The 25766-nt window shown below is 38.7% G+C and overlaps 3 protein-coding genes and 1 pseudogene across 3 annotated transcripts; 1 reads left to right on the top strand and 3 right to left on the bottom strand.

The window, feature by feature from the left end:
- Nucleotides 1-2718: 2718 nt before the first annotated feature.
- Nucleotides 2719-3378, bottom strand: LOC139467753 (ras-related protein Rap-2a-like). The gene has a single exon (XM_071249259.1). The coding sequence runs from the start codon at nucleotides 3376-3378 to the stop codon at nucleotides 2719-2721; it is 660 nt and encodes a 219-aa protein (XP_071105360.1).
- A 531-nt stretch (nucleotides 3379-3909) lies between these two features.
- LOC139467752 (uncharacterized) lies at nucleotides 3910-6152 on the bottom strand (annotated as a pseudogene).
- A 6353-nt stretch (nucleotides 6153-12505) lies between these two features.
- LOC139469512 (prosaposin-like) lies at nucleotides 12506-15405 on the bottom strand. The gene is made up of 9 exons (XM_071251697.1): nucleotides 15360-15405; nucleotides 15065-15156; nucleotides 14561-14623; nucleotides 14184-14240; nucleotides 13791-13868; nucleotides 13468-13542; nucleotides 13270-13335; nucleotides 12966-13022; nucleotides 12506-12553 (listed from the first exon to the last, which is right to left on the bottom strand). Exons 1-9 carry the CDS (start codon nucleotides 15403-15405, stop codon nucleotides 12506-12508), a joined length of 582 nt encoding a protein of 193 aa, XP_071107798.1.
- A 2718-nt stretch (nucleotides 15406-18123) lies between these two features.
- Nucleotides 18124-20743, top strand: LOC139469511 (uncharacterized). The gene is made up of 9 exons (XM_071251696.1): nucleotides 18124-18169; nucleotides 18368-18459; nucleotides 18903-18965; nucleotides 19318-19374; nucleotides 19479-19556; nucleotides 19765-19839; nucleotides 20020-20085; nucleotides 20447-20503; nucleotides 20696-20743. Exons 1-9 carry the CDS (start codon nucleotides 18124-18126, stop codon nucleotides 20741-20743), a joined length of 582 nt encoding a protein of 193 aa, XP_071107797.1.
- The last annotated feature ends 5023 nt before the right edge of the window (nucleotides 20744-25766 follow it).

Raw genomic sequence — 25766 nt, 5'->3', positions numbered from 1 at the left:
TGAGTTTTGTAATACTTTTGGGTAATCAAATTTCTTCATACATACTTGTACCCAAGCAACTCAACATTAATTGGGTTATGGTGATTTAGTCTGCGTATTTTATGCCGATACGCAGCCTATCTGCAGCTCTGTGATTATACTCATAGGGAATACCAGGTTGGTGATGTCACATCTGGATTGTATGATACAGGTTTCAAGATAATTCAGATAAATATTTTGAGTTAATATGACTGGTATGATTGAAAGGAAACTGGCTTGCATTTGAAATATTAACACGTGAAATTTTATGAACCAAAGAGTTCAAGGTCACAAACTGGGACAAAACGTTCATTTGGGGATTCCAGCCTAGAATTAGACCAAATTAGCATATGCTTGTTAGAAGACTTTAATAGATAGTCAGACTCCGGGTCTTGGCTGATTGTGACACATCATTTCCTGATGGAGTGGATCACCTATACTTTGAGTCACGGGTTTGCCTGGGTCCTTTTAAATAGACCAACAGGAGGATATTTTGAGGAAAGTAAGAAAGTTAAACAGTTGACTCAACCCTAAACAGGACGTGTCAAGTATTCAGTTGGAAATCCTACTTGGTACATTTTAAGTTCCAAATCTATCTAGTGAGTTGTCTCACACAATTGAAAGCGGACTGAATTATGATTTGGACCTTGAAGCAGTTTAATGTTTGAAAAATGGGAAAAGTCCGGGACCGAATGGGCTTACTGTGGAATTCTTAAAATTCTTCTGGAATGATATTGGTATATATTTAGAAGGGGCATAGCTCGTAGTAGCCACTGCCGGTTTTAGCCCACTTGTGGCGCTACGATCGAGCCAGGAACTTTCAGCCTAGTTCGGCAAGGGTGGAAACTGGACTTTTATAGACATTTAACGCCCTTGCTTCGGGAAGATGGGCAGTATGGCAAGAGGGATGACGTCAACTTTCCAATTGTCAGCTTTCCCTTTAAATGTCGACCAATATTCGATTAGCTCCACCCTTTGTACAATCGATCATGCCTGTTGCGAAGATTTGAAAAAGGGTCATATAAATCTTGCTCAAAGGTTGTTCGAGCTTTTCATCTCGTTAAATAATCTAGAATACAAACCAGACTTGGAGCTTTCGAGCATTTATTGTTGTTTTTTCAGGCACCACCAATACAATAAATAAATCAGACATACTATTCTGAGGCCAAGCCGATCAGTTCTTGTTTTATACCTTAATGCCGACTTCCAGACAAGTTCACAACACGTACCATCTTTTGGTGTGACGTGGCCGAGGATCGAACCACCGACCTTGCACAATAGAGGTTAATGGACTTGAGGTTGAAGTATCGCATGTCATACTGACTATGCTGAGGAAGACATTCTCATCATCGCCACAATAATTGTGTAGTCCAGGTTTGAACCCCTTGGGGATTTGGGGTAAAACAGGCTCCCAGCAACCTATGCTTATTCATTGGATCAAGGGGGCGGTCGGGTAGCCTAGTGGTTAAAGCGTTCGCTCGTCACGCCGAAGACCGGGGTTCGTTTCCCGACATGGGTACAATGTGTGAAGCCCATTTCTGGTGTCTTCCGCCGTGATATTGCTGGAATATTGCTAAACGCGGCGTAAAACCATACTCACTCACTCACTTACTCACTCATTGGATCAGGTGGTCAAGCCTGGTGACTTGGATGATAGTATGTCAACGTACCCCGTGGCTCACAGTATATGATCACTGGTTGTCTGGCCCTGAATCGATGATTCGCTCGTCACGCCGGGGACCCGGGTTCGATTCCCGACATGGGTACAATGTGTGAAGCCCATTTCTGGTGTCCCCCGCCGTGATATTGCTGGGGTATTGCTAAAAGCGGCGTAAAACCATATTCACTCACTCACTGAATCGATGATGGAATATTGGCTAATATGTGTGCAGGGTTAAACAACGTAAGTAAATCAAGCCATGCTTTGATCTTATGCGACATTCGACTGAATAACGAACAAACGAAGTACATACTTTTTCAACGTGTATTCTTCTTGTACAGAATTACATATTATATTCACACTCATAATAATAAGTTCACATTAGTGGCAGTGAGACAATTAACACATTCACTGTTTCTACAACGACGTCAACGTACCTTCACACTACGAGGAAACATCGTTCACAATATTCACAGTTCACCGTTGGAATTCATAACCACGACAATAATAAGAAGAAATTGTAACTCCACGCTCGTGAACGTGCTGTGCAAGCACAAACAAACACACAGTCAATAAATGTCGATATTGCTGAAATTAACAGACGTTTATAAAAAGAATTCAACCGTTTGAGTTGAAATAATTAACTTCAACACTTATGCCCATTTAACTCGTCACATATACTAAAACGCAAATACAAAGGAACTAATATCTATGAACATTATGCCATTAAGACTTTGGTGTCTACATTTCATAATTTTCGTGATGCAATCGAACATGCCTATTGCGAAGATAAAGGAAAAGGAACTAATAGCTATCAAGATCATGTCATAAAGTTCAAGTGAGTTCGGTGAAACCCATGATCGTGGGTTGGAATCCTGCTTATGTTTCCAGCTTTGTCAGCACCATACCCGTGCTGGTGGGTTTCACGAAAGTATTGAACCTCTGAGACATGCATCACTGTCCTCCAACATTAAGGTGATACGCCGTGATATAGCGGGAATAATGTTAAAAGCGGCGATAAACCCAACAGACTCACCCCGCTACTTATGTGACATCCTTCTCTTGAGATTGGTCAGTATAGTTCCTGGAAAGGTCATCCTTCGGGACGGCTGACCAAACCTGTCCTTGTACACAATGCATGATTGTCTGAAAAGCTGACGAAATAGCCGATCAACCTGCTCCTTGTCTGCCGCTGATAGTTCCATGTACATGTGCTCCCAGTCAATGGTGGCCACAGCATCAGCAACTTGCCATATGGGAGTCTTCCTTTCCGCATCTATGTCCACCTTATTGGCGACAATAAATACGGGAACTTTCTGCTCCCCTTTCAGCTCCAGAATCAGATCCCTGAGCTTGTACAGCTGCTCAAATGAGTCTTTATCGACTACAGAATACACCAAGATGAAAGCATCTCCATTCTCAATGGCCATTTGTCTCACAGAGGGGACAGAATCGCCTTTCGTGATATCTACAATTTCCAAATTGACTCGCACACCTCTGTCTTCAAATTGTCGAGAGTATATGGTCTCAAAGGTGCCTTTGTATTTTTCAAGAAACTGATCACCAAGAAACTTGGATATAAGGGTGCTCTTCCCGACTCCTTCTCCTCCCAAGACAACGATTTTCAATTCCTTATCCTTCTTGGAAGAACGAATGGACAAGGGACTGAACGATTTCATTGTATTCTTACGGCTAGCCATGGTGAGAGATGAGGTTTTCCAAAAGAATATGCACACTGCATTGTCGCTTTATATGGACTCAAGCCACATACGTCATGGTCAGATGAGTCACCACTTAGCAACACTTGTACTCGGTAGTGTTGTTGGCGTTTCCAAGCCCTGTGAGACTTCTAAAATAAGAAAAACGGCAATGTCTCTCACAACTGGTAACACGTGAAGAAACAAAGAAAACTATTTTTCTTCCTCTGAGCTGAATCATTGATATAAGAATATACATAATGACTGATTATGAAATTAACTGTAACATTATATGAGAGGCGACTAACGGGATCAGATGTTCAGGCAAGCTGATTTGGATGGTGCAAGTGCATTGTATCCGATACTCATGGTGTCAATCACTGGATTGTCTAGTCCAGACTCGATTATTTACAGACTGCCGTAAAATAGCTAGAATATTGCGGAGTGCGGCTTTAAATAACAAACAAAAACTACAATAAGGAAAGAACTACTGAATTTATATCATAAACAGAAAACTGAACAATGAATAGATAACTATATATACACCTGTTCCTGGCAGTCCTCGCTGAGCTTTCCACAGAACATGGTTTCCATCAGTTTATTTACAAAGGCCTGTAATAGAAAAGTTTTTAACGACACGTAGTCCTGATTTTATGACTGCATTACATCAACGTGTTCGATTTGTTAATTTAATTTAAAACAAAATGGTACATGTTTATTTATTTTGGGAAATAATGCAAATATGTCAGACCAACATTGGAGTGATTAAACCTTCTTAATATTTGTCACTCACAACATTGTCCATTTTCTTTTCTTTGACATCTTTGAGAAACTTCTTGCAGTCCTTGCATCGCCCTCTCCCTTTGAACCTACGGAAACATGAAATGACAAATCGAATGCAACATTATGCCTACAATTTTTCGGCTTCCGTTTGTAACCAATGTAACAATAATATTGTAGCACAATAAGTGTGACGAATGGAGACCTCCCCTTTCTAACCAAGTACATTGTACAAATAATGTACACGTTAAGACATTCATTTGATTGTGTGTAAGTTTGATGAGTTGTACTCTAGGTATTAATCTTGCCTTGTTTGTTGGCGTGTTCATGTTGACAGTATCAAGCGGTATCAGTACTTGGTGGCTTTCCAGATGGCTTCAGGGGTCTGTGGAGGTGAACTCAATTGCATGATATGTTGTAAAACCCAATCCTTTTCCTTACTCTCAGTTTACAATAATTAAAGTGTTAAAGGGAAAAATATAGTTCAGTTCTCAGCGTTTTATGTAAATCAGTTAAAACATAGTAAAGGTTAATAATCTGATAAAGAAAATGTAAGTTGAAATGCTGATATAGAGTTTTCCATCTCCTTCCCCGGGTATCCAAATTCCATCTGATTGGTACATTCCTGAATTTTTGGTATAAATCACCTTTTTCATGATGTCAGTATATGCAAATGTAAGCGGACACAATTTTGTGCTTCATGATAAGTCCATTGATTGGAGCAGGATTTCGGATGATGTAAAAGTTAACAGTTACCTGACTGTTGACTTTGTCCTTCTTCTTCTGGCATATTTTCTGCACTATTGTCTTACACTGCAAATACGCGTTTTTATAATATTAGCCTCAAGAATATTAGTTCATCTAATTCACAGCGATGAGGATCATCACAGTTTGCAATGAATATAGATCATTGCTCCTTTTTAATTATCTACCTTCAAAATACCACATCCTATATGAAACATACATTCTCAACAAGGATATACAAGCAGTACTAGAACGCTTAATGGTGATGAACAATGATAGTCGCTTGCCAAGGAAAATCAATATGATTACCTCAATTATGGGATGTGTGATATATTCAATACAATGCTCTTTACAATAAAACATCTGATCTTGTTGTTTATTAAATCCGTTTGTTTACTATTGAGAACTATCATATGTCTCACCTCTTCCACCTTGCTGGGTTCCATTGAAGAACAGACGTTGTTCATTTTTGCTTCCTGTTCCCCCTGAAACACATGTTATATAAAAACTAAGTACATTAGATCTGGAGAAGAGACATGAGTGTATTTGTGACATGTTTACATCCTTAATTTCAGGGGTAGACGCATCTTTAAATATATGGACAATCATGTAGTAATAGATTCCTTCGTAGCAGATAGAATAGTGATAAATATATGAAAGTAGGGTTCAGTCCATTATTCTTCCTGGACAGATGCCATTTATTTTGGGAAATTGGAAAATTCAGATGTAGATTCCGAAACGAACACTTGGTTGACAGGTCCCATTACTTTATTCATTATATTCAGGGTTGGGGTATAAACCATCGTGTATAATAAAAAAGATAGTGTTCTAAATATGTACGTATATGTAAGTGTGGACATTTAGAAATAACACGATTTTTACGAACCATCATGGGATACAGTCGGTTTTGTTTACTTACAATCGATTCGAGTTCCATCTCCTGGCGATCAGTAATGAAAGCGATGCAATCAGCGCACACATCATTTCCATCCTGTATCGACATGGTCGTAGCTGAAAATGTGTAAATATAAAACGTCAACGCGGCAACTTTAGTAAAAAAATGATTAATGTAAATATGTTTAGATTCGAACACATCAGAAAAATATCCATGGATATCTGTAAATATCATATTGCTGCGCCTTAGCCACGACCATCGTATCTGCTGAGCAGCGGATAGTAAAAAGGCATGGCCAGTTAAAACACTCACCTTGGCTTGCTACAACAGCGACTACAAATGCGAAAAAGGTCTTCATTGTCCTTGAAGCTGAGAAATCCATCTGTTGTGATGTGTTTAAATGTAAAGCTTTATATATGTTCCAATTCTTCATACATGATGACTTACATGTAATCAATTACATCGCACAGTAGAATAGCTCTAATTAACAGCAAACTAATTCAATTAGACGACTCAGACTGATAGATGTCCTGTTCTTAACGAATACACACGTTGAGACAATAATTGTCGCGTTCTTAATAAAATAACCTGTTTTTGAGTGATTGAGTATAGTTTTACCCCGCTTTTAGCAATATTCCAGCAATATCACGGCGGGGGACACCAGAAATGGGCTTCAAACATTGTACCCATGTCGGGAATCGAACCCGGGTCTTCGGCGTGACGAGCGAACGCTTTAACCACTAGGCTACCCCATCGCCCCACCTGTTTTTGATATCTCTCTTGATTAGACCTCTTTGCCACCTACTGTTGACCATGGTGATACACACTACCATCACTTGATATGATGAAAGAACTCACGCTCGTCACGCCGAAGACCCGGGTTCCATTCCTCACATGAGTGAAGGCCATTTCTGGTGTCCCCCGCCGTGATATTGCTGGAATATTGCTACAAGCGGCGTAAAACCAAATTCACTCACTCTCTCACTCACTCTCCAAAAGTCAGGTGATAAACAGAGACGTCTTTCCTATAAACCCTTGCATGTATTCTTCTTCAGAATTTGTCAAGAGATCTAAACTTTCGGGCAAAAGAAAGCGTACACACATTTCTTATTGTTGCTAAAATTGAAACAAACAAAAATGATTATTCGATGGTGATGTATTTCATAGATTTATACCTTACGTTTTGCAGTGTTTCGGCGACTGTTTTCAGCTTAGTAACCTTTTGACAACGTTTGTCAAAATCCCTTGTCAAGTGTATACTTTCTTTATCCGGCAGTTTATACAAATACAGTCAATACTAAGGTGGTCGTTCTTAGTGTCTGTAAGATTATCAATTTCAGTAATGTATGATATGGAGGGACATATGGGTGCAGTCGCCTATGGTTGCGTAATTCGCAATCAAGAGTTACGCCCCTTAGGGAAGCCAGCATCCGATGATCATGGATTCGAACGTATTTCAACCAAACAAAAATATGTAGTAATCATACTAATGCGATATACAAGATCTTATCAAGCAGCATAATGTACGCACAACAACTAAAAAAAGTGTTCTTATTTATTCAACCGATAATCCATCGTATGGAGAACCTATTATTCTGGATGCGTACACAACGAGAACCGAGTTGATTAGATTGTAAATGTTATGTGAAACACGTCATACTGATGTATGGAAGGCGTTTGAATTGTTCATTTATCAACTTTACTTTCCAGTTTCACACCTGATTAATTAACACATAAGTGAGTGTTTAGTTTCCATTGGCTTAACAATTCAGTTGCATGTAATCATTTGTGTTTTAACTGATTCCAAATAGATATACACATGGCAGTTTGTGTATTATGGTTTGACATGTTTTATCAAGGTGGGTTCTGTATTTGTTGTTTCTCAATTTTTTATGCCAGTACATTTTTAGTAGATTTCCGATGCATATTTTTTTGTTATGCGCCTGAATTTGCACTTTTGAAGGTAAATGATTAAGGGTAATGGTGGTTAATGAAGATTTTCTTGTCGTTGAATCAATCAATCAATCAATCAATCAATCAATCAATCAATCAATCAATCAATCAATGAAATCAGATCAGTTTTCATGTTTGTGTTTTCATTGACTAGGCAGCAATTGGCAACATTCGAACTATATCCTGGTGCCATACACATAATAGATTCGTCTGGGAACGGCGTCTTATACCTTCTTTGCATAATCAAAGTCTTACGCCGTCCATGTGCAGTGACACGCAATCGGCAAAGTTACAGGACCTGACTACCCGATCCCTAATTTTGTCAGAGATTTTAATCAACGTAGGAATCTGTTCTGTAAAAAATGTTTACCTGAAAATATAAGTTTCTTCATCATTGTTGTGCTAGTTACCATGGATATGATATGATATTGACCAATCAGATGGAAGCCCCTCCCTTAGCCTGGTTCCTACAAAGATGGCCACGCACTTACAACAATGTATACATGAGCCTAATATAGCGTTTTCTGATGTGTCTTGGCAAAGCCTTTGTGGTGGCATGAATATATAGATTATCTTAGATGGAATAGAGAAAGAAATAGCTGCCAACTGACACAACAGCTCGTGACACTGCATGTTATCGCCGCTACTGCAATCGACGGTTTATGGAACGTACAGTTCATGGTGTTTACGACATGTTGATGGAGAGGCAGATGTGTTTACCTGTGAACCATCCCCTCAACATGGAGATACAGATGTGTCAACCTCTTAACCATCCCTTAAAATGACAAGAATTATTCTTAGATCCAAAATAACTCAGGACAAAATGTATGAAGGCGACCAAATCATATACTTCCTGAGGAGTGTGTCATCATTAAAAAGACTGAAGTTATTGTTGATGAAACATCCTTGAAGACAAAACAAGACAACCTTATCAGAAGTGAGACAAATGCTGACAAATCTGTACAGGATGCACGACTGAAAGGAGATGACCAGATTTTATTACGGATCTACAGAAGCGCGGTTCCATGCGTCATGTTATAAAACAGTACTCGAAATGTGTATATAATATGAAATCCTCGCATTGAAGCTTCCAGGAAATTTTGTGCAGAGGTAATTGAGAAAAGTATTAAAAGAAAGGGAGAAGTACTTGGAATGAACTTGGCTCACAAAACTGTTTCTTACATTTGTACAGGAAGTGGACGATGTTGATTTTACTGAATATCGGAATGATAAGGTAAAGCTGAGAACTAATAAACAGGTACCCACATCTGAAGTATGTTCAGCATGATGCAACTACATATGAATTAGTCTTTCTTTCATCAAGCCCATAATGACAACACTTATTTTCAGTTCAATGAACCAGAATTCGCACAGTTGTATCGAGCTGCTTTCATCATTCGAACAGCTGTTGCCTCTTTACCAAGTGTTTCTGTGTGGCTTCTCGGTGCAGGGAATGTTTCGTACATGAGTGCCAAAAAGTGGTTTCGCCTGTTCCCTTATTTTCCTGGCATGGCATAGGAGAAAGCTGATGAGAAAACACTTTGCTTTAGGTGTGGCCTAAAGACACCTTAAAGGGTCTGCCAAATTACAGCAGCTACTCAACTCGTTTGGACACTGCGTTTCCCACTCGGTGACTCTTGCGTGAAACTGATGTTCCCACTGGATTTCGCAACAATGTGTTTACCACCCTGGTGTGTCGAATAACATCGATTTGGGTGATATCGCATTATGGCATCAACTTTAAGTTATGTCAATTCTCCAAAAAATGAATTCCAGTGACATTTTACAATATTTTATGATTAATATATAATTATATTCCAGAGGAACATTCAAATAAAGTAAGTGAATTACATATTAACAAAACAAACAATGTTATGAAGTGTAATAAGATGCAATATTTATTTTTATACATATTTCATTGAAACTTATCAGGTATTTCAAGTAATGTAAAAGTTTGTAGCCATGATCCCTTTAGTCCGTTCACCTTTTTGCACAGTATATCATGCTTCTCATGATGTCACTGCTTTCTGCTTTTCATGTTAATACATAATGTCTCGATATATAATCTTTACCATACTATTAATAGTCTCCAGTATAATCACTCTTTACGCAGGCAGCCAGTGTGCGAATACCGGGTCGGCACTTTAAGTACTTTATATTTGGTGTCCTCATTTGGTTGTGATCGCAAGATTGATATACGACCGAAGAACTAATACATAACCACCACCACTTACTTCAATAATACTGTCTTATGGATTTTTCTGGTCTCTATTTTAACGAAATGTTCCTTATTTATATTGATACCTTATTGATATTGAGTACTGCACGTCACAGGGACGAGTGTTAGTTCGTCACGGCGAATACCTGGTTTTTATTCCCTCCTGAGTGCAATGCATGAAGCCCATGTTCCGGTGTTCCTTTCGTGATATTGTTGAAATATAGAAGTGGCGTAAAACCATACTCATTCCTCACTCACTCATATGTTGGAGGAAACTACTAGGTTGGCAGAGACCGTGATTGTAAGTGAGATTCAGTAATGTCCAGCAACAAGACAACTGAGCAGTGCAAGCCAGATGACCATCAAGACACTACGAGTACATCATTATCAGTGCCTGACAAGATGAATACCAGGCCAACTATACCACAGCAGGAATGTGAAGAGACTGAAAGGAGGTGTTCCAAGAGAGTCACCAGACCACTAGTTAGACTGAATCTCTTACCTCGTGAGACAAGAGCAATTTGTGCCCCGTGAAAGGTCATGCTCATTGCTGGAGCTTTAAAGTTGAAGTTTATTCAAATATTTCAAGTTGATAAGTTCTGAGTTAAAAGTTTATAACGTTGGTGAAGCTTTATCCATTCAAATGAAGGAGAGGTCTGGTATCCATCTGATAATAGTTCTAAGGAATGTAATGTTTACTTCACTTATTGTCCAATGCTAGGCAACCACTACCACATCATATCCCGTGCGACACTAGGTCACGATTACCCGTCACGTGGACCATGCAATGAAATGGTTAAACCTTACACGTCTCCTTATTGTCTGTATTACCGTACATTTACATGCTCCCCGGTAAAGTGCCCGTGGGTGAAGCGAATATATATGACTGAGCCGTGGAGCAGTGGATATAATTTCAATTAATCAAAAGAGAGTAGCAATATTCAAGAGCACCCATGTGTGTCATAGCGTTATATCACCCATCACGAGTGCTGATGAAACTGACGTACTGTTCAAAGAGGCGTTAACCTAAACTCACTCACTCTTTGCTGTACAAGTCGCTAATGAGGCGATATCTTCTTAGGATGTTTGTTTAAAATTATGATCGTAATGGGTACATTTGGCAAGAACTGTTTTATTTCAATTTGATTCAGGAATTAACAGGTGACAACTTATTATGTTCATTTGTCTTGATCATGCATACATGTGTATCCTCCTTTAATCGTATACTGTCTGGTTCTGAGGATTTCGTTCACCCCATAATGGTCTATCCTGAAGGGTAAGGATACGGCTGGTTCAGCCGTCTGAGGCGCCGCTATTTGCTGTGCAGAGTTGCGTTCCTTGGGCAACCCAAACCCGAATGATAATAGAAAATCGTGTCAAAGTAGTTTCATTTGATCTTCAGTTGACCAACCTGGGCCTATTTCTTTGCGATCTTGAGTGTCGAGAGCCTATGTTCCGATCCGACTGCTAAACAATTGTCACGTACCTATTATATGACACAGGTTCAACACATGATCTCCATAGCTCACATAAACCGCCCAAGCAACAACAGTACTCTGGTTAAATGCAAAGTTTTATTGACCATGGTTTACATGTGACGTTGTCCGTGGGCGATGAAGGATCGAGAGGCAGCATATTCAGCATCTGCAATGCCGAAAGTTCAAGATGAGGTTAACCGTGTCATGTTTAATAATGTAAGAATATTTCATATCATGACTAGTCATCAGGAAAACGTACTATCTGCACAACGCATGAACACCATCTCCCGATAAACCGCCTTCGTGGAGAAATGGACAGAGCGTCCGTCCGGGGAGCAGAAGACAGTTGGTCCAGAGTAAGTATTTCTCCCAATCAACCTCTCCTGGTCGTTAGAGGCGGCTTAATGGGTCGAGTGGTCAGGCTCGGTAATTTGGCTGATTGCGTGTCTGGTTCAGACAGGCCTTCATATAGCTGGAATAGTGCTGATAGCGGCGTTGAACTTTACGAAACAAACAGTCAATAGTTCCAACCGTAACTTGTTCCTCAGACAGTGGTGAAACCAGTCAGAAGGAAAACCTCCGTGGTGTATTGGACAGAGTGTCTGCCCGAGGAGCTATTGCAATTACTGTGAAGTAATTTGTCCTGATTTGTAAACCCACTTAATTGTTGTAATTCATTTGTTGATTGTATACAACATGCTGGTTGTTTGTTGGTTTCACACGAACTTCTTTTACGTGCAGATTTCTGGACTAACATACTTTTTCAATTTGGGAATCAGCACGAAACAGTATATCATTTCAATTTGTAAAATGACAGTAGCAATGTTCAACAGCACCCGTGTGTGCTTTAGCGAAACATCAACCATCAACAAGCACTGGCCGGCTCGGTGTCTGAGTATAATTGTGTCAGAGTGGGGTTTCCATTTGAAACTGCGACATGGCATCCCAGTGAGCAAGCACTATAAAGGATAAGCCGCCACATGGAGTGGAATAACCTTGAACCCGATGTTAAAACATCACCTTACCTCGCCTATATCACGTTCAAAACAACTCACCTTACAACTAGTTGGCACCACACATACCAAGTCGGTTACATGACGTTTTAACATCCTGTAATAACAAATGTTCCATTCTTTTACATATGTTTAATAAAAAAAACAGTAGTCTTTTAACTCTAACTAGCGAGGTTTTATACTTCAGTCTGATCATACATATTGATAAGTGGCTTTAATGGATATCTGTAATGAGTGAGTGAGTGAGTGAATATGGTTTTACGCCGCTTTTAGCAATTATTCCAGCAATATCACGGCGGGGGACACCAGAAATGGGCTTCACACATTGTACCCATGTCGGGAATCGAACCCGGGTCTTCTGCGTGACGAGCGAACGCCTCAACCACTAGGCTACCCGACCGCCCCATATCTGTAAAGAAATCGATATACATGTATATGCCTGTAAAAAGTAAGTTTATGTATGTATTAAAACAATGAGTATCTCACTTATACATCCAACATTTACTTACCACCAAATCTAATAGCTCGATTTCCGTTTCGATTGCTGCATCTAGAAAGTCAGCACACTGAAACAGAGTTCAATTAGAGTATAATTAGATAAATTTGAAATTGTATACATATACACATTAATAAGAATATATATGATGACTGGTTATGATATTAACTGTAACATTACTTTGATTGTGCACGTCATTGTATCCGATACTCATGGTGTCAATCACATGGATTGTTTAGGACTACAATAAGGAAAGAACTACTGAATTTATATCATAATCAGAAATCTGAACAATGATTGGATAACTATATACACACCTGTTCCTGGCGGTCTTCGCTGAGCTTTTCACAGAACATGGTTTCGATCAGTTCATTTACAGAGGCCTGTAAAAGAAAAGTTTTTAACTACAAGTAGTCATGATTTTGTGATTGCATGGTACATATTTTATGTATTTGGGGAAATAATGCAAATATGCCAGACCAACATCGAAGTCATAAAAACTATTTGTCACTCACAACAGTGTCCATTTGCCTTTCTTTGACGTCTTTTAGAAAGTTCTTGCAGTCCTTGCATCGCCCTCTCCCTTGAACCTACAGAAACATGAAATGGCAAATTGAATGCATCATTATGCCTACAGTTTTTAAACTTTCGATTGTAACCAATGTAACAATAATATTGCAGCACAAAAAGTGTGACGAATGGAGACCTCCTCTTTCTAACCAAATAAATTGTACAAATAATGTACACGTTAAGACATTCATTTGATTGTGTATAAGGTTGATGAGTTGTACTCACTAAACCTGTTGACTAGTGGACTAGTACTAGGTCTTAATCTTGCCTTGTTTGTAGGTGTGTTCATGTTGACGGTATCAAGCGACGGACAGTACTTGGTGGCTTTACAGATGGCTTCAGGGGCCTGTGAAGGTGAACACAATTGCATGATATTGTTGTAAAACCCAATCCTTTTACTTACTCGCAGTGTACAATAATAATAACAAAGTTGAAGGGAAAAACATAGTTCAGTTCTCAGCGTTTTGTGTAACTCAGTGAAAACATAGTAAAGGTTATTATTCTGATAAAGGAAATGTAAGCAGAAATGCTGATATAGAGTTTTCCATCTCCTTCCCCGGGTATCTAAATTCCATCTGATTGGTACATTCCTGAACTTGTGCTTCATGATTAGTCCATTGATTGGAGCAGGATTTCTTATTATGGGAAAGTTATCAGTTACCTGACTGTTGACTTTGTCCCTCTTCTTCTGGCATATTTTCTGCACCTTTGTCTTACACTGCAAATGCGAGTTTTTACAATGTTTTTTAAGGATCAACAAAATTTGCAATGAATAAAGATTATGGTTCCTTTTTAATTATCTAACTTGTTAATACCACATCCTATATGAAACATGCATTCTGATCAAGGATATACATGTAGTACTAGAACGCTTAATGGTGATGAAAAATGATAGTCGTTTGCCAGGGAAAATCAATATAATTACTTCAATTATCGGATGTGTGATGTATTCGGGACATTGCTCTTTGCAATGAAACATCTGATCTTGTTGTTTATGAAATCCGTTTGTTTACTATTGAGAACTATTATTTATCTCACCTCTTCCACCTTGCTGGGTTCCATTGAAGAACAGACGTTGTTCATTTTTGCTTCCTGTTCATCCTGAAACATATTTTATATAAAAAACTCAGTACATTAGATCTGGAGAAGAGACATGAGTGTATTTGTGACATGTTTACATCCTTACGTTCTGGGGTAGACTTATTTTTCAATATATTGACTCAGATGCAGTGATAGATTCATTTGTAGTAGACACAATAGAGATAAAAATATGAAAGTAGGGTATAGTACATTATTCTTTCAACACCTGGACAGATGCCATACATTTTGGGAAATTGGAAAATCCAGATGTAGATTCCGAAACGAACTTTTGGTTGACAAGTCCAATTACTTTCAGTATTATATAAAGGTAGGGATATAAACCATTAGTGTATAATCAATAAGATAATGTTCTAAACATGTACGTATATATCAGTGTGGACATTTAGAAATAACACCATCTTTACGAACTATAATGGGATATAGTCGGTATTATTTACTTACAATCGATTCGAGTTCCATCTCCTGGCGATCAGTAATGAAAGCGATGCAATCAGCGCACAAATTATTTCCGTCCTGTATCGACAGGGCCATAGCTGAAAACATGTAAATATAAAACAACAACGCGCCAACTTCAGTGCAAAAGTGATTAATGTATATATGTTTACATTCGAACACATCAGAAAAGAATCCCGATTAATGCATATAATTGGATATTTGTATATATCATATTGCTGCCCCTTAGTCACGATCATCGTATCTACTGAGAAGCGGGTAGTAAAAAGGCATGGCCACTCACCCTGACTTGCTACAACAGCGACTACAAATGCGAAAAAAGTCTTCATTGTCCTTGAAGCTGAGAAATGCATCTGTTCTGATGTGTTTAAATGTAAAGCTTTATATATGTTCCGATTCTTCATAGTTGATGACAACGTCAATCACAGCGCACAGTGGGATGACTCTAATTAATATCAAACTGATTCGGGGAGAAAAATATCCTATTCATAACAAATATTCTCTGTTTGATACCTACACATATTGAGACAAAAATGGCGGCGTTTTTAATAATGTAACCAATGTTTGACATCAGTCTAGATTGGACCTCTTTGCCACCTACTGCATATATCACTTTCTGACATAAATGTCATAATAAACACTCTTCACCTACAACCTGGAGATCAATTCTACAATTAAATGGTTCAACCCATGGTTTACCTATACATGGTTTCTTGTATGGCATTGTGGTCTCTAGCTTGAAAAAATGTCATAGCATGTACAAAAATCATATCAAAATAGAGAACCCATCAAGATTAACCACGTTAAACTACAATATGTGTAATGTGTACAACGTAAATATGTCATGGAAAAAGAAACAGGGTTGGTGTCATGTAGGAAATGGTTTTGTCGATTTTGTTATACAAATTCTCGTCGAATTTCTGGATTGACGTTTGGGAGATTGGCCTAACTTATAACAAAGCCACAGTATCGTGCCATCCTTTCTTCAGTGTTCTCCTTCGGGTATTATCAGACAGAACAGATTCACAGAATCCTGTGTTGATTAAAACACCTGACTCTGTAACTTTGCCTGTTATGCGTTACCGCACATGGACGGCGTAAGACGTTGTTCCCACACGATACTCTAATCTGTATATGTTTCCAGGATATAGCTCATCAATAAAGACACAAACTGTAACATTGATCTGATTTCTTTCAATCATTCATTCATTTATTCACAAGGATATCTTCATTAACCCTGAATCAGTTACCTTCAAAAATGCAAATTTAGGCTCATTGCAGAAAAAGATATAATTATTGGAACTGTTTTATTAAACTATACAATGGTACACATTAGTGTGTAAAAATGTGCCAGCATAGAAAACTTCATGTAAGAGCCTCTATACCACAATGAGAACGTTAAAATGTTTTTCCCGGTTTTCGGGATTGAAAGTAAATGCTGAAAAAAACAAGTTGACATGAATAGGTTAAAAAAAGATAAAAATATAAGTTATGTGAGGACTGGAATTTTGACTGGTCACAAACTCAGTTTAAGTTATTAGGCATAGATTTTGATGTTGATTTGGAAAAAATGATCAATTTAAACTATACAAACAAGTTTGATAAGATAGAAAAGCAAATGAAAATGTGGGAAAAGAGAACCCTGACACCTATGGGTAGAAATGTACCGAAGTCATTGTTGTCACCCAAACTCAATCACCTGTTTTGCAGCATACCAAGCCCACACAAAATTGTAATAGAAAAGTTTCAGTCAAAATGTTTTCACTTCATCTGGAGATCTAAACATGACAAAGTTAAAAGGAAAATTATGTCATTACATCCTAAATATGGCGACATCAGTGTCCCAGTGGTCTATTTCTTTTCCACAATGGCATCAAAAGGGTATAGCATATATAAATGACATTATTCATGACACAGGGAAATTATATGATTTTAATGACTTTGTACAAAAATACAGTTTGAAGACAGACTTTTTGACCTATCAAGGAGTAAAACTATCAATAATTAACTGCTAATTAATCGGTTGTGTAACTGGAACGTAAAGTTGTGAAATGAACGATTCAAACTCCTTCGATAAATTAACATATCGCGCTCACATAACATTAGAAATCTGATCAACTCGTGTCTCGTTATTCACCCTAAAATATAAGGTTCACCACACCATAAAAGGTTCTCTGCTAAATAAACAAGAGCACTCTTTCGAGTTGCAGTGTGCTTGAATTATTCTGCTTGATAATATCATGTATATTGCATTAGTATAATTACTCCATAGTTTTTGTTTGGTGCATAGACAAGACAAAAAACAAAAATTACCAAAAAAAACCGTTCGAAACCATGATGATAAGATGCTGGCACCCCTAAGGGGTGTAATTCTCGACTGGGAATTACGGTACCTTAGACAATAGCACCCGAATAGTCGTATTCATGTACAGACATAAACTTCTGGGAAAAGGAAAGAAAACACTGAAAATGACAAACGTTATCAAACGTTACAAAAATGAAAACAGTCGGTGAAACACTATGATATCCGTATCAAATACATCACCATCGAATAAGCATTTCTTGTTTATTTCTTTTAAGTAACCCTAAGGAATGTGTGTATACATTCTTTTACCCGGAAGTTTTCATCTCTTGAAAAATTCTTAAGAAGAATACGGAAGAGGTGCAAAATCTGGTAATTGACATATTTCAGTCATCATGCTATTTCAAACAAATTTGATCAACCGTAGACTAGTTACAAATCATTTTAGTGAGTATCACCATGGTCAACAGTAGGTGGAAAAGAATCAAATCGAGACAGATGTCACAAATAGTTGGGAACGCCATCATTACTGTCTCAACATGTGAAGGTATCAAACAGAGAATATTTTGTTATGGACAGAATATCTTTCTGCCTGAGTCCTCCAATTGAATCAGTTTGATATTAATTAGAGTCATCCCACTGTGCGCTGTGATTGACTTTGTCATCAACTATGAAGGTTTGGAACATATATAAAGCTTTACATTTCAACACATTTCAACAGTTGAATTTCACAGCTTCAAGTACAATGAAGACCTTTTTCGCATTTGTTGTTGCTATTGTAGCAGGCCAGGGTAAGTGTTTTAAATGGCCATGACGTTTTACTATCCGCTTCTCAGTAGATACGATGATACGTGACGAAGGCGCTGCGATATGATGTGTGATGATAGCTAGACTTGTAAGGATGCGTTTGTCATGTGTGAGAATCTAAACATATTCACATTAATCATTTTCAGTTGACGCATTGACGTTTTATATTAACATATTTTCAGCTATGGCCATGTCGATACAGGATGGAAATGATGAGTGTGCTGATTGCATCGCTTTCATTACTGATCGCCAGGAGATGGAACTCGAATCGATTGTACGTACATAATACCGACTATATCCCATGATAGATCGTAAAGATCGTGTTATTCAAAATGTGCCCACTAACATATACGTACATGTTTATAACATTATCTTATTGATTATACACTAATGGTTTATACCCTTATCCTTAATATAATACATCAAAATGGGATTTGTTGTCAACCAAGTGTCATTTGGGAAATAATATGGCAACTGTCAAGTCCTTAGAGGAATAATGTACTGAGTAATGTACTATCTACCATAAATGAATCTATTACTGAAGATATGTCCATATATTTATCAGTATTCTATCTACCACAAATTAATCTATTACAACATGTGTACATATTTTAAAAGAAGCCTATCCATGAAATTACGAATGTAAAATATCACAAATACACTGCTTCTTTCTCTTCTCCAGATTTAATGTACTGAGTTTTTAAACATTTCTTTCAGGATGAACAGGAAGCAAAAATGAACAATATCTGTTCCACAATGGAACCCAGCCAGGTGGAAGAGGTGAGAAAAATAATAGTTCTCAATAGTAAACAAACGGATTTCATAAACAAGAAGATCAGACATGTCATTGCTAAGAGGAATGTATTAAATATATCACACATCTGATAATTGAGGTAATAATTTTGATTATCTTTTGCAAACAATTATCACTGTTCAGCGTTCTAGAACTGCCTGTATATTCTTGTTTAGAATCCATACATCCTAATATCGGAGGTGGTTTTAACAAGGTAAATAATTAAAAAGGAACAATAATCTCTATTCATTGTAAATTGCCACCTTAAAATTCTTAACGCCGTGATCATAGATAATCTAGTATTATCGAGGCTAACATTGTGAAAACGCGTATTTGCAGTGTAAGACAAAAGTGCAGAAAATATGCCAGAAGAAGAGGGACAAAGTCAACAGTCAGGTAAATTAATTTTTACATCATCCGAAATCCTGCTCCAATCAATGGACTAATCATGAAGCAGTTGGGTTTTACAACATATCATGCAATTGTGTTCACCTTCACAGACCCCTGAAGCCATCTGTAAAGCCACCAAGTACTGTCCGTCGCTTGATACCGCCAACATGAACACACCTACAAACAAGGCAAGATTAATACCTAGTACTAGTCCACTAACAGATTTAGTGATGTTAACTCATTAAACTTACACACAATCAAATGAATGTCTTAACGGAGGTCTTCATTCGTCACACTTATTGTGCTACAATATTATTGTTACATTGGTTACAAACGAAAGCCTAAAAAACTGTAGGCATAATGATGCATTCAATTTGTCATTTCATGTTTCCGTAGGTTCAAGGGAAAGGGCGATGCAAGGACTGCAAGAACTTTCTCAAAGACGTCAAAGAAAGGCAAATGGACACTGTTGTGAGTGACAAATATTGAGAAGGTTTATCACTCCTGTGTTGGTCTGGCATATTTGCATTTTTCCCCAAACTACATAAACATGTATCATCTTGTTTTAAGTTAAATTAACAAATCGTACACGTTGATGTTATGCAATTATAAAATCATGACTACTTTTAGTTAAAAGCTTTCCTGTTATAGGCCTCTGTAAATGAACTGATTGAAACCATGTTCTGTGAAAAGCTGAGCGAAGACCGCCAGGAACAGGTGTGTATATAGTTATCAATACTTTTTCAGTTTTCTGTTTTTGATATAAATTCAGTAGTTCTATTCTGATTGTTTTTTAACGCCACACTCTGCAATATGTTAGCTACTTTACTGCAGTCTGAAAATAATCGACTCTGGACCAGACAATCCAGTGATTGACATCATGAGTGTCGGAGACAATGACGTGCACCATCCAAGTCAGCGAGCCTGACCATCTGATAACGTTAGTCGTCTCTCATATCTTGCAGTTAATTTCATAATGAGTCATCATATATATTCTTATATCATTATATAATGTGTGTATGTTTATACTTTCAAACTCATCTAATTGTTTTTGAGCATTCTATGTACTCTGCTTCAGTGTGCTGACTTTCTAGATGCAGCAATCGAAATGGAAATCCAGCTGATAGATTTGGTAGTAAGTAAATGTTGGATGAATAAATGAGATGCTCATTGTTTTAATACATGCATAAACTTACACTTTACAGACATAGATACACCAAATAAGGACAATTATCACTATGTATAAATAACTGGATAGTTCGAGTTAAAAGACTACTGTTTATTTAATTAAACATATGTACAAGAATGAAACATTTTTTTATTACAGGATGTTAAGAAGTCATGCAATCGACTTGGTATGTGTGGTGCCAACTAGTTGTAAGGTGAGTTGTTTTGAACGTGATATGGGCAAGGTGAGGTGAAGTGAGGCAAAATGAGTTTTATCATCGTGTTCAAGATTATTGTACTCATATAACGGTGTACACGCACGTGTATATGGCAGCTTGTACTGGTCCGGACTTTATAGTCATGTCGAGTGCCAGGCAGACTAACAACAGGTACCATATTTTAAGGTCTTTTGGAATGTCACGGCCCGGGGATCGAACAAAACGACCTGCCGCTCCCCGGGCACATGCTCTATCAACTACAACACGGAGGTTCTACTTCTGCCAATGTGGCAGTTACACCACTGTCTGAGAAACGTGTTGGAACTATATTGAATGGTTGTTTATTTACTGTAACGCTGCAATCAGCAATACTCCAACTTTATGACGGCTTGTCAAAAATCGAGACTGGTCCAGACAAGCCAGAGATCCATATTGTAAGAAACGATCCACGCCGTCGGGGTACGATGACATGCAATCAATCGACTGTTATTACATTATTAAACAAGACACGGTTAACTTCATCTTGAACTTTCGGCATTGCAGATGCTGAATATGCTGCCTCTCGATCCTTCATCGCACGGACAACGTCACATGTAAACCATGGTCAATAAAACTTTTCATTTAACTAGAGTACTGTTGTTGCTTAGACGGTGTATGTGCGATATGGAGATCATGTGTTGAACCTTCCAAGAAACTGTGTCAAATTATAGGCACGTGGCAATTATTTAGCAAGGGTAACCTCGTGCAACGCCTGTTTTCTCACCATACATAACATTGTCTCTCGACAGTCAAGAACGCAAAGATCCATTTGTATGAATTGGTCCAAGTTGGTCAAATGATGATCAAATGAAACTACTTGAACATTAATTTCTATTATATTTCGATTTTGAGGATAGACTGGGTGTGTTTGGGTTAACGCCTCTTTAAACAGTACTCCAGTTATATCACTTCGTGACACCTTAATGTGGGAGGAAAGCCCAAAGTAATGCAGTTTTGAGACGTTAACCACTTTGTCGAAATCCATGACCACGATAAACCTAAAAACATAATCGATGCGAACTGGGATCCGAACCCACAATCATACGTTTCTGGTGTGCCAAAGGGACGCAGCTCTGCACAGCGAATAGCGGCGCCGTAGACGGCAAGGGTCTTCAGGCTCAATGACTTGGTTGATTGAGTATCATCGTACACCGATCCTTGCTCACAACACCAATCATTGGATTGTCTGGTCCAAACTCGATTATATCCAGTTCGACATTAAACAAAAAACTAACACACTTCTCCTCGAAGCAAAGTTATATACGAAATATAGTGAAATATATTAAAATATAGTGAATATACATGGACATTATTATACGAGCATGTGTGTCAAGCTGAGTTTACGAAATGAATGTCAGATATTTTGTATTTCCCGCGAGAAATCAGTATGACACACATGTGAGTGTCATTATTTCTTTATTACCCATTATTTCCCAATCCTTTCAGCTTCCCTTTAGAAAAATGCACTGATCATCACACAATTTGTGGAATGACGTCAACAATCTTTAGCTATGTCGTCGTTTCTAGTGCGACGCCATTCCGATCTTACGGCATAATAAGATTCGTCAACAATGTCGTCCGTATGACAGAAACTATACACTGGTGCGCGAGAAGGGATATTTGCACTAGTTCACATACGGTTTTAATAATGGTAAGTTGGTTTGTTGTTTAACGCCGCAAACAGCAATATTCCAGCTATACGACAGCGGTCTGTAAATAATCGAGTCTGGACCAGACACTCCAGTGATTAATATCATGAGCATCGATCAACGCAATTGGGATGGATGACATGCATCAACCAAGTCAGCGCGCCTGACCACCTGATCCCGTTAGTCGCCTGGATCTTCACAGGTCCACGGTTTTAATGAACTCGTTTATTTCTAACCCTATTGTTAATAAATGACTGGATACTCGAGATATGATGTAAATGAGATTGCGGTTGTAGCGGTTTTGTCATCATATACTTATCAGTACTTCGATCATTGTTAGAAATACTGGCCAAGTTAGTCACTCACCATCAAAGTATTATAATTCAATGACAGCGACACAAGTGTACAAGCATGATGATATCAGTATACCCTCAAGAACGAACACATATCTTAACACTTGACGTACTTGTCCCTTGCCGTGTGGCGTGTGTATAGCAGGATGCTCATGGACCTCACATATACTAAACAACAAAAGTTCCTGTGACACCAATAGTTTAGTGTATTTTTCAAACAAGTTAAGTTTGGTTTTCAATATTGTAGTACATGTATGGAATCAAGTCACAAAAATGCAACTGCTACAGAAAAGCATGCATACCATGCAAAAGTTTACTTTTATGCAAGCCCCATGCATTTCACTACCAAAGAATTGGTATAAAAACATGTGCGTTAACGGGATTCCATATGCATTGTTTAGTATCGTGCTGACAACAACCACTCCGAAAAACAACAAAATTATGCAATTATTCAACATTACGAAATGTCACGCCTGTCCCAAAATGAGCGTCTGCGAGCCATTGGTATGCTTGAAGCAGGATCGAGTCAACGTGATGTTGCAAGACAATTTAACGTCCACAGAAACACCATTTGGTGTTTATGGCAACGTTGGCAACAGACGAATGCAGTCAGAGACCATCCTCGGAGTGGCAGGCCAGGCTTAACCAATAAACGACAAGACAACTGGATTCGAACAACACACCTACGTAATCGATTCCAGCCAGCCAAAGTGACTGCAAGAAGCATCCCTGGCCTTCGACGAATATCTTCACAAACCGTGCGTCGTTGACTCAGATGTGCTGGGATTGCCGCCAGAAGAACCGCCAGACGTTCCATTTTGAGGGGACAAGTACTATTCACTGACGAGTCTCGTTTTCCCCTCAGCCATAGCGATGGACGGATTCGAATGTACCGACGTCGAGGTGAACGTTACGTCAATAACTGTGTCATGGAAGAAGATCGGTTCGGGGGCGGCATGATATGGGGTGGGATTACAGCAAGACAGAGGACCCGTTTGATAGTGGTAGAGGGAAATCTCAATGGACAGGGCTACCGCGACGAGATCATCGGCCCTGTTGTTCTATCGTTTTTGCGTCGTCATGACCCAGGCATTACCTTTAAACATGACAACGCCCGGCCTCATATTGCTCGACTTGTTCAGGAATCCCTTCAACAAAACAACGTGAATGTCATCCCCTGGCCGGCTCGCTCCCCTGACCTCTCACTAATCGGACACATGTGGGATGAGATGGATCGGCGCCTTCGACGTCAACCACGTGTTCCACAGACACTCCAGGAACTTCGAAACATGCTCCAGCAGATATGGACAGATATCTCAAAGGACTTTGTGCGACGCCTGGTCCATTCCATGAGACGAAGATGTGTTGCTTGCATTGCAACCAGAGGTGGACACACACGCTATTGATTTGTAAATTGACATTTTGGCATGTTCATGTTTTTTTTTATGAAATCAGTATGGCAAATTAAACCATTTGAACACTTACAGGAGTCTTTTTTTCTGTTGCAAACCCAAATTGTTTCAGATTTGGTAAATCACATAACTTTGTATTAAATCTCATTCAATGTTACAGGAACTTCGTGGCTCAATGTTATTATTGTTCCTATTCCAAAGCCTGGACGGGATCACACAGATCCATGAAACTACCGTCCAATATCATTAGGGGGCACGGGTGGCCCAGTCGTCTAAGGCGCCGCGATTCGCTGTGCAGAGTTGCGTCCCTTGGGCACGCCAGAAACCTGAACTGGACAGATTTCCACGTGGTGAAGCCTTGTGGGAGGCTGTTGATGGGTATAGAAACAAATGGAACTTTCCTAACTGCGCAGGAGCAACTGATGCTACACATGTTCCCATTATTGCTCCGAACTATTGCCATGCTGATTTTGAGAACAGAAAAGGGTGGTACTCCATCATTATGCAGGCTGTGTGTGATGATAAATACCGATTCACAGATGTCTACATTGGCCGGCCGGGGAGAGTGCATGATGCAAGAGTGTTTGCCAACTCTACTTTGAAGACTATGGTCGACAATGGAAGACTCCTGCCAACGTCACCTGAGAGGGTAACACCTGTTGGGCTGGACAATGCTCTTGTGGACATGCCGTTAGTTCACATTGGTGACCCAGCTTACCCATTGTCCTCCTGGCTCCTGAAACCATTCACCAATAGAGGACAGCTCACAGCATAACAGTCGTACTTCAACTACCTAAGCACTGCCCGTATGACGATTGAGAACACATTCGGACGGTTCAAAGGTAGATGGAGGCGTTTCCTCAAGAGGGTTGACGTTGATGTCAATTTCGTATCAACTCTTGTGGCTGCAGCTGTCGCACTACACAACTTGTGTGAAAACAAGGATCGGACCTACCTTCCAGACTGGCATGCTGCAGTCCAAGATGCACATACATCTCAACCAGGAACCACAGACAACGTAGGGATCATACATGCAACTGGCACCGACATCAGAGATGCATTGACCCTTCAGTTTTACAAGGATCGCATTTGAAGAACATAGACAACACGTGGACAATAAGTTTGACATTTAATCTGAAATTACATGTTTGCAAATAAAAACAACTTATCTTCGCAAATATACCATCTGTTTTTAACATACGATGGGGAACAAACATCAAAAACCAATACTATCTGATAGGTCTTGCAATATGACAATTATAGTATAACAGTTATACATGAGTGTGACGTTAGCTTAGATAATATAGAAATACTCTCATGTTTACATGTTACATACATGTGTACATGCATCGCATTGTGACAAAATACAATTTGTATGAACATAACACTGCTTAAAATGATAACACATACACTACTAGATAAATAGTAAAAGGGCACAATTTCCACAGAAAACTTATGTGTTTCAATACCAAATGATCATGATAAGTAACAAAACGAAGAGTCTTCTCCTCACACAAATAATGAAAGAATAATGAACAAGATTTTTGGGGCAACAAGCAA

The sequence above is a fragment of the Haliotis cracherodii genome, unplaced genomic scaffold (assembly GCF_022045235.1).
Source record: "Haliotis cracherodii isolate W230 unplaced genomic scaffold, xgHalCrac1.p SCAF_2, whole genome shotgun sequence".
In the NCBI taxonomy this organism is placed as follows: Eukaryota; Metazoa; Mollusca; class Gastropoda; order Lepetellida; family Haliotidae; genus Haliotis; species Haliotis cracherodii.
This window is presented reverse-complemented; position numbering and strand designations above follow the sequence as displayed.

What these genes read in the sequence shown, in the direction of transcription:
- LOC139467753 (XM_071249259.1), bottom strand. Translation starts at nt 3,378, where the DNA reads ATGGCTAGCCGTAAGAATACAATGAAATCGTTCAGTCCCTTGTCCATT.
- LOC139469512 (XM_071251697.1), bottom strand. Translation starts at nt 15,405, where the DNA reads ATGAAGACTTTTTTCGCATTTGTAGTCGCTGTTGTAGCAAGTCAGG. An exon ending in CGCTGTTGTAGCAAGTCAGG is followed by an intron (nt 15,157 to 15,359) that starts GTGAGTGGCCAT and finishes ACATGTTTTCAG; the next exon opens with CTATGGCCCTGTCGATACAG. An exon ending in GGGACAAAGTCAACAGTCAG is followed by an intron (nt 13,869 to 14,183) that starts GTAACTGATAAC and finishes TCACCTTCACAG; the next exon opens with GCCCCTGAAGCCATCTGTAA.
- LOC139469511 (XM_071251696.1), top strand. Translation starts at nt 18,124, where the DNA reads ATGAAGACCTTTTTCGCATTTGTTGTTGCTATTGTAGCAGGCCAGG. An exon ending in TGCTATTGTAGCAGGCCAGG is followed by an intron (nt 18,170 to 18,367) that starts GTAAGTGTTTTA and finishes ACATATTTTCAG; the next exon opens with CTATGGCCATGTCGATACAG. An exon ending in AGATGGAACTCGAATCGATT is followed by an intron (nt 18,460 to 18,902) that starts GTACGTACATAA and finishes CATTTCTTTCAG; the next exon opens with GATGAACAGGAAGCAAAAAT.